This window comes from Rhinichthys klamathensis, unplaced genomic scaffold (genome assembly GCF_029890125.1).
Source record: "Rhinichthys klamathensis goyatoka isolate OS25496 unplaced genomic scaffold, OSU_Roscu_1.1 h1tg000147l_1, whole genome shotgun sequence".
NCBI lineage: Eukaryota > Metazoa > Chordata > Actinopteri > Cypriniformes > Leuciscidae > Rhinichthys > Rhinichthys klamathensis.
The window spans coordinates 3,058,521-3,073,198 of record NW_026606682.1 but is presented as its reverse complement, the minus strand read 5'-3'; the positions used below and the strand labels follow the sequence as shown (position 1 = coordinate 3,073,198).

Genomic DNA, 14,678 nt, shown 5'->3' with positions numbered 1-14,678 from the left:
CTTGACTATTTTAAATTAAATTCTATGTAGTCTCAGACTTTTGTACCCCACTGTATATCCAAAAATGTATCTGTGGGGAGAAAAAGTTTACTGTCAGATATAATTTAAGACATCAATGACAGTAACCTTTTTCTCCAAGTAATCTAGTATTTCATGTGTCACCTCTTGAGTTTAAGAGATCTCAAACTGTGCTACCAAAGATACCAAAGTCTACAATTATAAGTCAGAGATCTCATCTTAAATCTCCAGAGACATGAAAGAGCAACCTTGAAGCAATAAAACTGTCCTCTGGATAAAAGCGCTGCTACTAATGATGACTCTAAGGTTGTGTTAAAAGTCTCAACAGAGTCCTCAAAAGTGTCTGGCATCAGATTAGTCTTTGAGTTCGTATTATTAAGACCTACGCGTGCTATAATTTATATCAAGAGCCAAATAAGTAGTCATATTACAGGACATAATGAGTCTGTTCCAAAACCTAATGAACTGCCCTGCTGCCACCTATCTAAATATGCAGCTTTCTTCTAAGGCTGCATTGTAACAAAGCAGCAACCATACAAATAAGACTCGGTTAACTATTTATTCCAATACAGTTTAACATCAGTATGTTGCTAATGATCAAACTGGTGCAAATCGGGGCACTAGCCCAAATAAGCACATAAAATTCTGTTATAACAGATTTATTATTGAATGTATTATGCCTACACATGCATTGATACATACACTCACCTAAAGGATTATTAGGAACACCATACTAATACTGTGTTTGACCCCCTTTCGCCTTCAGAACTGCCTTAATTCTACGTGGCATTGATTCAACAAGGTGCTGAAAGCATTCTTTAGAAATGTTGGCCCATATTGATAGGATAGCATCTTGCAGTTGATGGAGATTTGTGGGATGCACATCCAGGGCACGAAGCTCCCATTCCACCACATCCCAAAGATGCTCTATTGGGTTGAGATCTGGTGACTGTGGGGGCCATTTTAGTACAGTGAACTCATTGTCATGTTCAAGAAACCAATTTGAAATGATTCGAGCTTTGTGACATGGTGCATTATCCTGCTGGAAGTAGCCATCAGAGGATGGGTACATGGTGGCCATAAAGGGACGGACATGGTCAGAAACAATGCTCAGGTAGGTAATTTCAACTTTGAAACGATGGCATTTAAACGATGCCCAATTGGCACTAATGGGCCTAAAGTGTGCCAAGAAAACATCCCCCACACCATTACACCACCACCACCAGCCTGCACAGTGGTAACAAGGCATGATGGATCCATGTTCTCATTCTGTTTACGCCAAATTCTGACTCTACCATCTGAATGTCTCAACAGAAATCGAGACTCATCAGACCAGGCAACATTTTTCCAGTCTTCAACTGTCCAATTTTGGTGAGCTCTTGCAAATTGTAGCCTCTTTTTCCTATTTGTATTGGAGATGAGTGGTACCCGGTGGGGTCTTCTGCTGTTGTAGCCCATCCGCCTCAAGGTTGTGCGTGTTGTGGCTTCACAAATGCTTTGCTGCATACCTCGGTTGTAACGAGTGGTTATTTCAGTCAAAGTTGCTCTTCTATCAGCTTGAATCAGTCGGCCCATTCTCCTCTGACCTCTAGCATCAACAAGGCATTTTCGCCCACAGGACCGCCGCATACTGGATGTTTTTCCATTTTCACACCATTCTTTGTAAACCCTAGAAATGGTTGTGCGTGAAAATCCTAGTAACTGAGCAGATTGTGAAATACTCAGACCGGCCCGTCTGGCACCAACAACCATGCCACGCTCAAAATTGCTTAAATCACCTTTCTTTCCCATTCTGACATTCAGTTTGGAGTTCAGGAGATTGTCTTGACCAGGACCACACCCCTAAATGCATTGAAGCAACTGCCATGTGATTGGTTGATTAGATAATTGCATTAATGAGAAATTAAACAGGTGTTCCTAATAATCCTTTAGGTGAGTGTATATGCCTACACTACCGTACAAAAGTGGTCTGTAACATTTTTTATTATTTAATACTTCTTATTCAGGATGCATTAACTGGATTCTGTCATGACAACCCTCTGAGAGATTGGCAATGTTAATACAGGTGGAGCTGGGGAAGGTGGAGGGTTTCTGAAAGCACGCTGCAGATTGCAAACAGCAAACAAGTCCAAGTGTTTGAATGATGAGCAGCGATGTGATCGCTAACAAATAGAGTTAAGGACCAATCAGCCTGCGCCATCTAGAGTTTCGTGACAGAACTTTGTATTTCAAATAAATGCTGTTTTTTTCAAAGAATCCTGAAAAACATTGATCACGGTTTCCGTAAAAAAATATTAAGCAGCACAACTGTTTGATAATAATAAGAAACATATCTTAAGCAGCAAATCAGCATATTAGATTTTATATTGTAGTCATTTTTCCACATCAAATAAATGCAGCCTTAATGAGCATAAGAGACTTTAAAAACAATAAAATATCTTACCGACCCCAAACATTTGAACGGTAGTGTACAATGTTCTTAAAATACTGCTTCTGTAGGCAACTCACACTTTTTTTTTAAGTCCCCCTATGGTGAAAATCAAGCTTTTAATGTTGTTTATATGTCTATGTGGTGTTTTTAATGTGCTTTAAGACAAACCATGTGTAAATTCAACACCATTGCTGAGTATTTTCTCCTTAAAACTGCAGTGAACCAAAAAAAAAAAACGCGGTTTGAAATCGCTGGGGTTTCTGACATCACAAACTACCTTGTAACCAATCACATCAACCGTGTGATCGTCAACGAGTGGATCTCTGAGCTGCTGTGAGTGAGTGGAGGCGGGGCTCATTTGCATATTCATTGAACTGCGTATACTAAATGAAGCAAGGATATCAAGTTACATTCAAGCTATTTTAAGGTATGAAGAATTTTTTTTTTCAAAGAAATAACTTTTAAATATGTCATTTTGGTGATCAAAGATGAGCTTGAAGGGATAAAGTTATTGACTACAGGGGGACTTTAAATAATATGTATAACATAACCATTCTGGACACTTTATTCAAATAAATCTCACTGAGCTATGATTTGTAGTCGTTTTGTTTATTTATTCGCACGAGGGGGGGGTAAAGTTTAGCCGAAACTACTACTTACGGATAGAAAGCAGATTCATGATAAGGCCCAGAGACACGAGTGAAATGCACAATCCCATAATTCCTCCATCTGTATTTTCACTGCATAGTCATCCGTGTGCAGAGCAACTTCAAGCTACATCTGCTTACAGTGTGTCTCTGTGGAATAAAGCTACGCGGTAATTAACTAAGAGGCATCGCATTTATAACCGTCTGTATTTTGTGTAATGCTTCAGCGAAACTCTGAGATACTTAAATTTACATAAACAATGAATGTTATAATACTGATTTGGTCACAGACGTGAAAAACTGTGGGACGAACGTGATGGAGCATTTCCTTCCACGCTACCACAGATGCCATCATCCAAGAACTCCTACGAGCTCAATCCCCTCGCGAGTCTCTTTCCTTTTTCATGCAGTCGGGGGAGTTTTCTGGCTGAGTTATTACTGATCAACATGCAATATTCATCTGAGAAGGCATTATCATTTTGCCGAGCTCCGTAGCCCTTTGCCCCTTCGTGTTAGACTGGCTGAGAGATAAATTGCCTGGGGGTTGCTCCCGGCCCTGATTGCCTACCGCCGCAACTTGTCAGAGACCGGGGAAGAGGAAGAGGACACTTGGAAGGGAAGAGATAGCTGACACATAGGCTAGTAAGGATGCCATGCATTTTTCATAGCGCTCCCCTAATTGAGGCACCTGTGAGAGAAACTCAAAGCCGTTTGGTTGCTGCTGGTGTTATTGTTTTCGTTCTGATTTACAAGGATTTGCTCGCTTTTGAAATCCAATCTCTTTTCTTCCCGAGCAGACGACGAGGCCATGCTTTACATCTTTGTGAAGAGCTAAGGTGAATATAAAATGTAAAATTTGTGGAAATGTCTTGTTTTTGTTGCAGAACTTTGCACAAAAGCACTTTTAAACTCTCATTTTTAGTTTTAAGTGCACTTTAGGTCATTCAAAGAGACATAAAATGGTGCTTGTCTATTAGAATCCAACAGTAAAGCACAAAATGTGGCCTCAACATTTTTTATAACATTTTCTAGGGATGTTTTAAATATTAATAGGCGAGATCACAAGGACCTACTTTAATTTGCAAATCATTTTTTTATCTTTAATGCTTTTTTGAGTCAGTGAACACTAAGTAAAAAAGCATTACAAAGCTTCTGAAGCTATTCAAGTCTCATACACTAGCAAGAATCAAGCAAAAAAAAAAAAAAAAATAGATCCAAATAAACGGTGGTCAAAAATAACAGATGTTTTGTGCTTCCTCTGACGTGCTTAAGAGAACATCAGCATCATTATTGTCCAAGATAAAGCTTGGCTTCTGGGAAACGTGCATCACTAAGAGGTATTTTCAACAGAACACTTGAAACCCAGTGTGATGAATCAACATATTCCATGCTTTAGTATCAGTTGGAGGACACTGGAACATTGCAGTAACTTTTTTATGCTGCAATTTCCAAGCAGTCTATCTGTCAGTTTGATGCAACACTGCCACCTAGTTGTGTCTTTTAGAGCTGTTTAGCTGGTCAACAGACCAGATTTATCAGGTTGAGATCTTTTTTTGTGGTCAATATGTAAAAATTGTTCCAGAGCATTTGTTCTGTCTATACTTAATTTTATTTTCGTAGAAAGCTTAATGCTTCATACAGTAGTGTCCAAAAGTCTGAGAAAATGCACTACTGAAAATTTTCCATTTTTCTAATAAAAAATATTTATTCCATTACAAATTATAGTATCAGCATAACAATTTAAGTGAAACTCTGAATTTCAATCAACCACACCATTGTTATTTTAGTATTATTTATACTTTATTATAGTATTTATTAATATTTTGAATTGGCTTTTTATATATTTTCAGTTTTTATTTTAGTTAAAGTTTTAGTCATTTTGTTTTGTGCTTTTGTCAATTTTATTAATTTTTGTTTTTTATAATTGCTGTCAAATCGATTAATCATTATTAAGCGCATCTAACATAAAAGTTTTGACAACACTATTTTATATTTATTTTTAAATGTATTATTATAGTATTAGTTATTGTAGTACTTTTTCATTTGTAAATGTTGTTTTCACATGTTTTTAATATAATATTTATTTCATATATTTTTTTAGCTTAATTTCAATTAAAGGAAACCATTCTTAATAGTTTAGTAAAATCTTACATATTTCTTCTTCATTTTACATCATAACATTTATTTGTTTAACTTTTTTCAAAATGCTAGTGCTAAAGTTTGATTCCAGGTTTAAATTAGAAGAGATTTTATATATTGACAAAAGACTATGAGTTGAAAAGCAAGCTTTTTAGCAGACTGCTATGTGATTATTTTAGAAAAGAGAATTGTTTCTTGATATTTCTTATGCTCATGTGTTTATTCAGCATGTTTGCAATGGCAAACCTCTCTGTTAGTATTGTTCATACTTTTTCACAACCCAATTTATGATTCGGACATGAATAATCATGATAATCAGCATATTAGAATGATTTCTGAAGGATCATGTGACACTGAAGACTGGAGTAATGATGCTGAAAATTCAGCATCATTAAATTAATTTAAAAAAAACATTAATAAAAATTACCAACCCCAAACTTTTGAATGATAGTGTTCTACAATATATACAGCAGAAATTAGCATTTCATGGTCAGAATTTCAATGTGATCTCGCACAATGTGTTGAACAGTACATGACAACCTGAAAATACATTAATAACTGTAAGTAGAATTATAATCTTCCAGAAGTCCAAGCCAAAACAATTGCTTACTCTTCAATAAGTCCTTTGCAAACACCTCTAATAAACAAATGAGCGTAAGAAAGATCAAGAAACAATTCTCTTTCCTAAAGTAATCAGCGTAGCAGTCTGCTAAAAAGCTTGTTTTTCAATTCATAGTGTTTTGTTCAACTACAAAATCTACTGAGGACTCAAGTACGTGAGAACTAAACTATGTGCAAATTGTTTTATCAGATCCATTGTTATTCAAAGCCAATCCAGGAGAGGTTTTTAATGGTCCTCCCTGTTGCTGCTCTAATCCTCCCACAGAGATCAATGACTGATTCCACAAGTTCTACAACAAATACACCATTTATAACGAGACACGGCCTGACATTTTTTCCTCAAGCAACAACATTAGACCATGATGGAAGTTCACCTACAAATGAATGCCTCATGCCGTTCCAAACCTGCGAGAACATCCTGGCTGCAAATTTATATTATGAAAATGAAAAGGTACTTTTCATTTAAAGATATTGGCTGATAGCCTGCTGAGAGATCCTGCAATACTTACTGAAATTGTGAGCGATCCTTGAATTCAACATGATTTCCATAGTACTGGTGGACTCTGATCGGCCTGGGCCGCCTAACTCTCTAACTCCAAACAGCTCAAGCAAGCGTGAGGTGTCAATTTCAGTCTTCCTGGGGTTCCTGCAAGACCATATTGACTTCTCGATCTGCAAAGGCAGGGAACAGTCAATACCATTATTTCATATGATATTATTTCATATCAAGGCATTGCCTTGAATGCAAGTGATCTTTAGCAAATGATTAAATATTAAGAAAACAGATTTACCACAACAACTATTTCAATGCTGAAACAGCAATGCTGCGTTTGCAATATGGTATGTTGAATGACTCCTTTAGTCTGAATTTACAAGCAAAAAACATCATCGCACGCACATTTAACAAAAATGAGCCCCTGTAAAAAATAAAAAATAAGGTCTCACGAAATATAAGTGTCTCCTGTATGTTAAAATATGGTTGTTCGAAATGGAAAACTAGCATATTTAAAAAAAAATAGTATGTGAAAAATAACACATTATGCAACATTACATGTTTAAAATGTTAAAATACCGCTGAATAAAAAAAGGTCATTCTGCATTTTGAATCCAATTTTTGCATTCAAATACTATTAATGGGCCAATCAAATAATAAGTCTGACTGAGAAAGTTGAATTTGTTAGCACTACAAATGGAAGGTCAAGTCAAGTGCATTGCATTCTGGGAAACATTGTTTGTATACTGCACATTTACCAAATGTAGTAGGTCATTGGCGTATTCTTGCATACAGAACTTTACTGTTCAAAGGTTGTGGTCAGTATGATTTTATGTTACAGAAATTAATACTTTAATTCAGCAAGGACATAATAAATTGATCGTAAGTAAAAGTAAAGACATTTATAATGTTACAATTTCTGTTTCTAATTAATCATATTCTTTCTATTTATAAAAGAATCCTGAAAAAAAAAAAGTATCATGTTTTCCACAAGAATATGAGGCAGCACAACGGTAATACTGTACAAATGCACATTTTCTCAATGGCTTAAACAGTAGTTTGTCTGACCCAGGGTTATTATAGTTAACTAAAACTTAAGCTAACACCATAAAATAAGTATTTTCGATACTTGCAATAAAATAAGCATTGACTGAAATAAATTATTAAAAAAATTAAACGTATGCATTTTATTTCAGCTAGTTGCAAAGGCAACATTTCTCTTTTTTTAGTTTAACTTTTCTTAAAAATAACTAAAACTAAAATAAAAATGAATACAAGTATCTAAATTACACTAAAATAAACCCCCCTCCTATAGGCCCTGTCTACACCTGGTATTAAGAAGCGTTTTGGTCGATCGGATCACAAGTGGACGACGCTAAATACAGGTGTAAACAGAGTCTAAACCGTCTTGAGCTTGTCCACTTTCAACCACTTCCAGAGGTAGACGAAAACTCATTCGATTGATATGTAGTGTAAACGCTCATGTGGTTGAATGTGTTCGAACAGCCACAAAACACCGCCTACTCTCCGCCTGCTGACCTAATGTGTAAACATTATGTGAAGCGCGCTAGCCAGACGGGATTTAAACTTTGTCGGCTGACCCAAGTTTGGTTTGAAGATGAAAAACGTACCAAGCACAATGTTCTCTCACCATTCCTGATTTCTAACACACACTCACAGTGTTCGGAGTGATCTTGTGGCTGTCAGAGCAGAAACAAAAAGCTGATGCTCTCCATGTTTTTCCGTCATCTCCGGGGTCGCTCATATGTAAATTGCGTATGAAAAATACCCTTCCCTCGAAGAAATCAAGACAGAAGTGGTTGAAAGTGGGCAAAAGAGACGGATTAAAACACCAGGTGTGAACGAGAATGTGTCTCCCTCGTCTACTTGGGATCCGCATCTTAACACAAGGTGTAAACAGGGCCATAGATAAAACCGACACAAGAGCAGATACCTTATCATAAGCCACCGGGTCCCAGTGAAAAGCTTTTGTCCTCTCTGAAAGCTGCTTGGATTTCATGGGCAGCGGAGGGGGCAAAGGAGCGGGCGGTACAGGACCTGGAACTGCTGACGGCACAGGCAAAGGTGGGGGCAATAAAAACGACAAAGTCAGAGACGGTGATGAGCATGTGGCCACTGGTGAGGTTGGCTTGAACACAGATCTGAACTCTGCTGTCCGGGCTGGCTTCGGTTCTGACGCTTTCATGGTGACGATTTCTGGCTCTAGTGTTGTTGGATTATCTACAAGCTCAGCTGGGAATGTTTTGGGTAAACGTGGTCTCGGTGTCGGTGGCACTGGTGGAGGTGTGACCTGCATGTGGTCATTCTGTGTCTTACTTTCTGACTTTGTACCGTCAATGAGAGCTCTTTCAGGGGCTTCATAGAAGTGTTCATGTTGTGACTTTCGTTTCCAGTCCACACATAATTGTTTGATCGCTTTCACCCAGGCGTCCCGCTCATATTTGATTGCCTCTGAGGTCATATATTCGCTTTTTGGTATTCGGAACCTGACAAAGATAAAAAAAAAAAGAGTGTTGTTGAGTTAACTTTCGGTCACACGTTCATTTCCTCTTGACTATTATTTATTGAGGTAAAGATCAGGGATTAAGAAAGAGCACTTGACTCACAGGAAGTCATTCTTGTCGTTGATCAGCGTGAAGGTGTCGGTGGTGCAGGAGGTCTCCACCCTGACATTACCGTCTGAGAGATGGATGATAACAGCTGTCCCATCACCCCCAGCACACCTGATATCATCCACACTGTCGTAAATGTCTGAGAGAGTCCAGACGGTCTCGCTGGAGGAAACGAAGTCGTCTGGATTACTGCTGGCAGATTGCTGAGCAACAGTCCACAAGGTCAGCTGACCAGTCTGAAGATGAGCTTCATATCTAAGAGTGCAGAACATAGCATAACTGTTAGTAATCTTCAAATATATATATATACATTTTCTGTTATTTTTGGCCTTTTTCAACTTTTTATTAATTGTACAATAGAAAATTGGGGAACAGCATCAGGAAGTGATGAGAATGGGAATTAAATGTGTTAGAGTCTAAACAGTGTCTGCGAGCCCCCCATTCAAAGTCCATTTAAAGGAAAGTCTGTTCAGTCGGCGGCCATATTTACAACGCCTCTGTGCAGTTATTTCGGGCATCCAAGACCAACTCCTATCTATTTGAACCGGGGAATCCTGAAATCTCAAAAACTGCTTCCCGTTCTCACAATTAAATAACATATTTCAAATTAGCTACAAAATCTGACATGAACTGTCCCATAAATTGTTTCTTACGCTTAAATAGAGTTTTAAAAAAGGTCTGTATAATTTTTTTTTTATGATTTTGAAATAAGCCTCTTCTGCTTACCAAGGCTGCATTTATTTATACAAAAATACAGTAAAAACAGTAATAATGTGAAATATTATTAGAATTTAAAATAAATGTTTTCTATTTTAATACACTTAATTTTTTTTTTATTCCTGTGATCAAAGCTGAATTTCCAGCATCATTACTCCAGTCTTCAGTGTCACATGATCCTTCAGAAATCATTCTAATATGATGATTTGCTTAAGAAACATTTCTTATTATTTATTTTTTCCATGTTTATATGTATTTTATGAGGCACACTGACAAAACATAAATACGGTCTTTAATTATTAATTAACTATCATAAATATATTTAATAAGTCTTTAAGATTGTTGACATGTGTGGCAAGGGGTGCCCAAAAAAAAATAAAAAATTGTAATTCCCCTGAAAGATATTGTATAAATCTATATTTCTAATACCAACATACTTTCTATCCGAACTTGCATTAAATTTGCAATAGAGGGAATGCGTATGACGTCACCGTCAGCTGGAGTGATTGCGGTCACGCACACTGAGTGGCAGAAAGACTGAGCGGCAGCATTGGTTTTCAGCGTGAATGCCGTGAAAAACACAAAAAACACATCTAAAATGGGAAAGAGCTTTGCGATTGACTGTACAACTACATTTCACAAGAAATCTGAGGTATATTTTTACAGACTGCCGAAAGCAAGAGAACAGAGAAGCAAATGGATCGATGCAATTCATAGAAACAACTTGACTCCAGGCAGAGAAAAGTGGATTTGCAGTTATCATTGAGCCCGTTTACATGCAAACCAGTAACCATGACAACACAAGTAACCCGTGTTTACATGACTTTATTAATAAATCAGGCCATGACCCTTAGGCTGTGTGACGACAAAACAATCATTTGCGTATCTGACTCTGAGTATTTCATTTGTTTTGTCGGTTGATGTTAAATAAAGCTTGCAACATGTCAGCGGGAAATTTACAGCTGGTATATTATCCTCTCATGCAGTTACAGATGCAGCGTTTTGACTGAACCACTTCTACTTCTGCTGCACGAGATGAGAGAAAAAAAAGCAGAAAGCAGGTTAATGCGTTCACATAATACGAAATCCGAGTAAGAGGCAAAAAACTACCCGTGTCGACCGGTTTATGCTTAAGCCGGTTATGACCCTACTCCGATAAAAGAAAACGGGTTTCCGTGTTTACATGACCACATGCGTTGTCATGACAAAAAAAATATAGGCTACAAGTTTTAGGGTTGGACGATATGATTATAGCCTATATATAACATTGATATGAGTGATCACCTGGATTTAGACCTACCTATATTGTATTTATATAAAGCGTTCACGTATTTCCCCGGCGTCGAAATCAGGCACATATAAATGTCAGGAAACACAATATGGCTGCGTGTCAATATCCATGGATCACTGGATCTTTGGTAGGCCTAAATTGTAAGGAACACTTATATCGAGTCCAACCATCGTTTGTTTTACTCTCGTTTCCGCAGTTTCCCCTATTAAATCCAGTCATGCAGCAGCTCTTTTGCCACTCAGTCCCGCTGAGGGGGCGTGTTCCGGCGGGAAAGTGACGCTAATGCATTCCCTCTATAGAACAAATGTTGTGGTGTTTGCTGTGCAAAACATGTCGCAACAATGCTGGATACTTGCCAGAAATGTGCAGTTGCTAAGGTTTACAGTTTTAGTTTATTGCAAAGGTGTTGCTGATATTCTGGTTCCAGTGGAACCCTGTGGGATTTTATTTAGCCGTTTTTGTTGGTAAATAAAAATCGAATATTAGGCCTACTTTAAAATGTGACATACATACTATAATTTAGCATCTATGCTTAGGGGTTTGTTCAAAAAGTATGAGCCTGCAGGATGGCTGCCTGAGTGAGCACCACTAAAATGTTAACAAACACGGCCTGATCATTCTAGTGATAAGATGTTTGTGACATTTGTTCCAGTCTAACTGGTATAACAACTGCTAAGGGCTGTTATGCAAGAAGCAGACAAAACATAAAATGTCAACAAAATGATACTTTTTCCATTTGAATGATGCCAGTCCTCCTCTCTGGAGTAAAAGCTGTCCCTCTTTGACGTTGTCTGGAGGTAAGTGTGAGCTTTTCCTTTCAACAGACCCATTTACAGGAGGGCTGTATATGTTACTGTAGATGATCTGATTTACCAGCAGCATGATCTGAAGGTGAGATTACATGGTTTTGCAGACTCATGCAGACTCATATTAATGGTTTTAAAAAGACTGCAAATTTGATGTGTGTTTAATGATCTGCCAAAGACTGTGAATTCAATCCACGTTGCACGTGATGTTCTCACCTTCTGCTTGTCCTCTAAAGATGCAGCTTCCAGCTCATAGTCAGTCCGACCTCTGAACGAAATGGAGAACCTGGTACCTGTAGCTTCATGGCAGTTTTTCACATCAGAAAAGAGGAGCTGGCGTTTCACGATGCCTTTCTCGATGCTGCACATTAGGCTTGTGCTGAAATCAATCTGAAGCATAGAAGCGTGCATTTGTTATATCGTGCATTAAAACGTAATTTGTATCTACTTGATACACACCTGCAGCACTCGTTTCTGCCATATGTAGCGGTTGAACTTGCGGACACTGAAGTTATACTGTGACGGCTGTTCTTCCTTCAACAGAAACATATGTAAAACAAAGAATTCAAGAATACTTCCTAAAAGGTCACTTTACAATAGAGATTATTAAAATCCCCATAAAGAGCTGCTCTTAATATCAGGGACAGTCCCACGACGACTGGTTAAAGAACAAATAATTTCCTTAATAAGGACTGTGCCTAAACTAACCAAACACTTTCTTATGACAAATGTTCAACGAAATCAGTGTGACGTAATTACACGCCCATTTTGCTAAGTTATTTGATATATTTTTTAAATAAAACAAAATAAAAGATACAGTCATGCTCAAAAGGGTACTCGCCCTTTAAGGAATCTGCAAAATGTTAATTATTTTAGATGCATGTTATTTTTTATTTGTCTGAATAAGATAATTTACATAAAAGATGTTTGCATATAGTCCACAAGACAAAAAAAGTAGCTGAATTTATAAAAATGACCCCGTTCAAAAGTTTACATGCCCTTGATTCTTAATACTGTGTCGTTACCTGGATGACCCACGACTGGTTGTTTTTTTGTGATGGTTATTCTTGAGTCCTTTGTTTGTCCTGAGCAGAAACTGCCCAATGTTCTTCAGAAAAATCCTCCAGGTCCTGCAAATGTTTCAGTTTTCCAGCATCTTTCACATATTTGAACACTTTCCAGCAGTGACTGTATGAACCTTTTTTAATAGTTGTGTTCCTCAATTGTCCTCAGTGTGAAAGATGGCTCTCAAAATCATACAGTCACTGCTGGAAAGGGTTCAAATATCCAAAAGATTCAAAAAATGTCGTGGATCATCCAGGTGACGCACAGTATTGAGAATCAAGGGTATGTCTACTTTAGAATGGGGTCATTTTGATAAATTCAGCTATTTTTTGTCTTGTGGACTATATGTAAACATCTTTTATGTCAACTATCTTGTTCAGAACAGTCCGATATAAAAAATAAATGCATTTTGTATGATCCCTCTTATTTTGCAGATTCTGCAAGGTGTACGTAAACTTTTGAGCACGACTGTATATTTCAAATGTTGATAAGTTCTATTTTGGCAATTCTTTTTCTGGCCCACTGTAGATCAATGTGGATCACCTCCAGGTCTAAGTTCCTTTGCTTCTGTTCTGAGTCACTTCTAGCCTGATTTACAGCTTCGTCGATACTCATTTTCCCCGATTTCACCATGTCCATGAGATTCAGCTGCATTGCGTTGCTGAGCTGTAAAAACAATGAGAGTTTAAGTCAAGAACTGTGATTATTCTTAAGACAAGCACATGCTGTCTCCATGGAACATTCATTGTTTGGCAACAATGAACTAGCTGACAAAAGACTGTTGAAATGAGGAAGTTTTGATGATTTTTATTTTTGGCACACAATTTACCGTCATTGTAATCTTGTATTTCATGCTAGTGCACTTTAGCGGACACCTGATTCCCTATGACACGTTTGGTCTTCTTGTAAAATTGTAACTTTTTATTACACTATATAGAGACACTATAAATGATTCTTATTTTGGTGAACGCAATCAATGTGGGACATCAAATGCATTACATTAATCGGTAACACTTTACAATAAGGTTCATTAGTTAACATTAGTTTACTACATTAGTTATCATGAACTAATAATGAACTGCACTTATACAGCATAATCTTTGTTAATGTTAATTTCAACATTTACTAATACTTTATTAAAATCTTGTTCACATTAGTTAAAGCACTTTGAACTAACATGAACAAACAATGAACAGCTTTATTTTTATTAACTAACATTAACAAAGTTTAACAAAATACAGTAACAAATGTATTGCTCATGGTGAGTTAATGTTAGTTAATACATTAACTAATGAACCTTATTGTAAAGTGTTACCCATTAATCTGTTAATGAAATGGAGAACACGGCTTTTTTAATTTATGAATTCACAATACATTCATTAATTTATACATGAATTCATTTACATGCAGCCATGTGTTTTTGAGGTTTGATATCATTTTTGTTTATTAAATATAAAGAAATTAAGCAGTTTGATGATTATCTATTGTTTTTCAACACAGCACAGTTGCAGTTAAACAGAATTTTACACTGAATATTTGAATAATAGCTTTAAGAAATGTCTCTTACCTGAGGTAAATGCACTGTCTTTCTATGATTCATGTTTCTTCATTTGGCTTCAAGAGACCAAAACATGTCAGATCAACCATCAGTCAAACTGAGGATTGTAAAGGTGTGTGTTTGTGTGAGAGGGAACTTGGTATGCTTGTATGGAGGTATTTATTACAAGGCAACTTCCTGAAAAGCGGCTTACCTGAGGATAAAAAAAGAAAAAGGTGAAGTCATACATCTCCACCCTTTGTCTGACTTCTCATCTTTC

At 37.0% G+C, this 14,678-nt stretch overlaps 1 protein-coding gene across 1 annotated transcript in view; it reads right to left on the bottom strand.

Moving 5' to 3' along the window:
• The window catches only part of LOC130090608 (uncharacterized), a 45,645-nt gene extending 30,967 nt beyond the window's left edge, over positions 1-14,678 (bottom strand). The window contains exons 1-8 of the mRNA XM_056258057.1: positions 14,429-14,678; positions 13,405-13,527; positions 12,256-12,330; positions 12,013-12,186; positions 11,718-11,875; positions 8,977-9,237; positions 8,304-8,856; positions 6,366-6,528 (exon numbers count right to left, since the gene is read on the bottom strand). Of these exons, the coding sequence (XP_056114032.1) occupies positions 6,366-6,528; positions 8,304-8,856; positions 8,977-9,237; positions 11,718-11,875; positions 12,013-12,186; positions 12,256-12,330; positions 13,405-13,527; positions 14,429-14,461 (1,540 nt within the window). The 5' untranslated portion in view covers positions 14,462-14,678. The remainder of the gene's footprint in view (positions 1-6,365; positions 6,529-8,303; positions 8,857-8,976; positions 9,238-11,717; positions 11,876-12,012; positions 12,187-12,255; positions 12,331-13,404; positions 13,528-14,428) is intronic.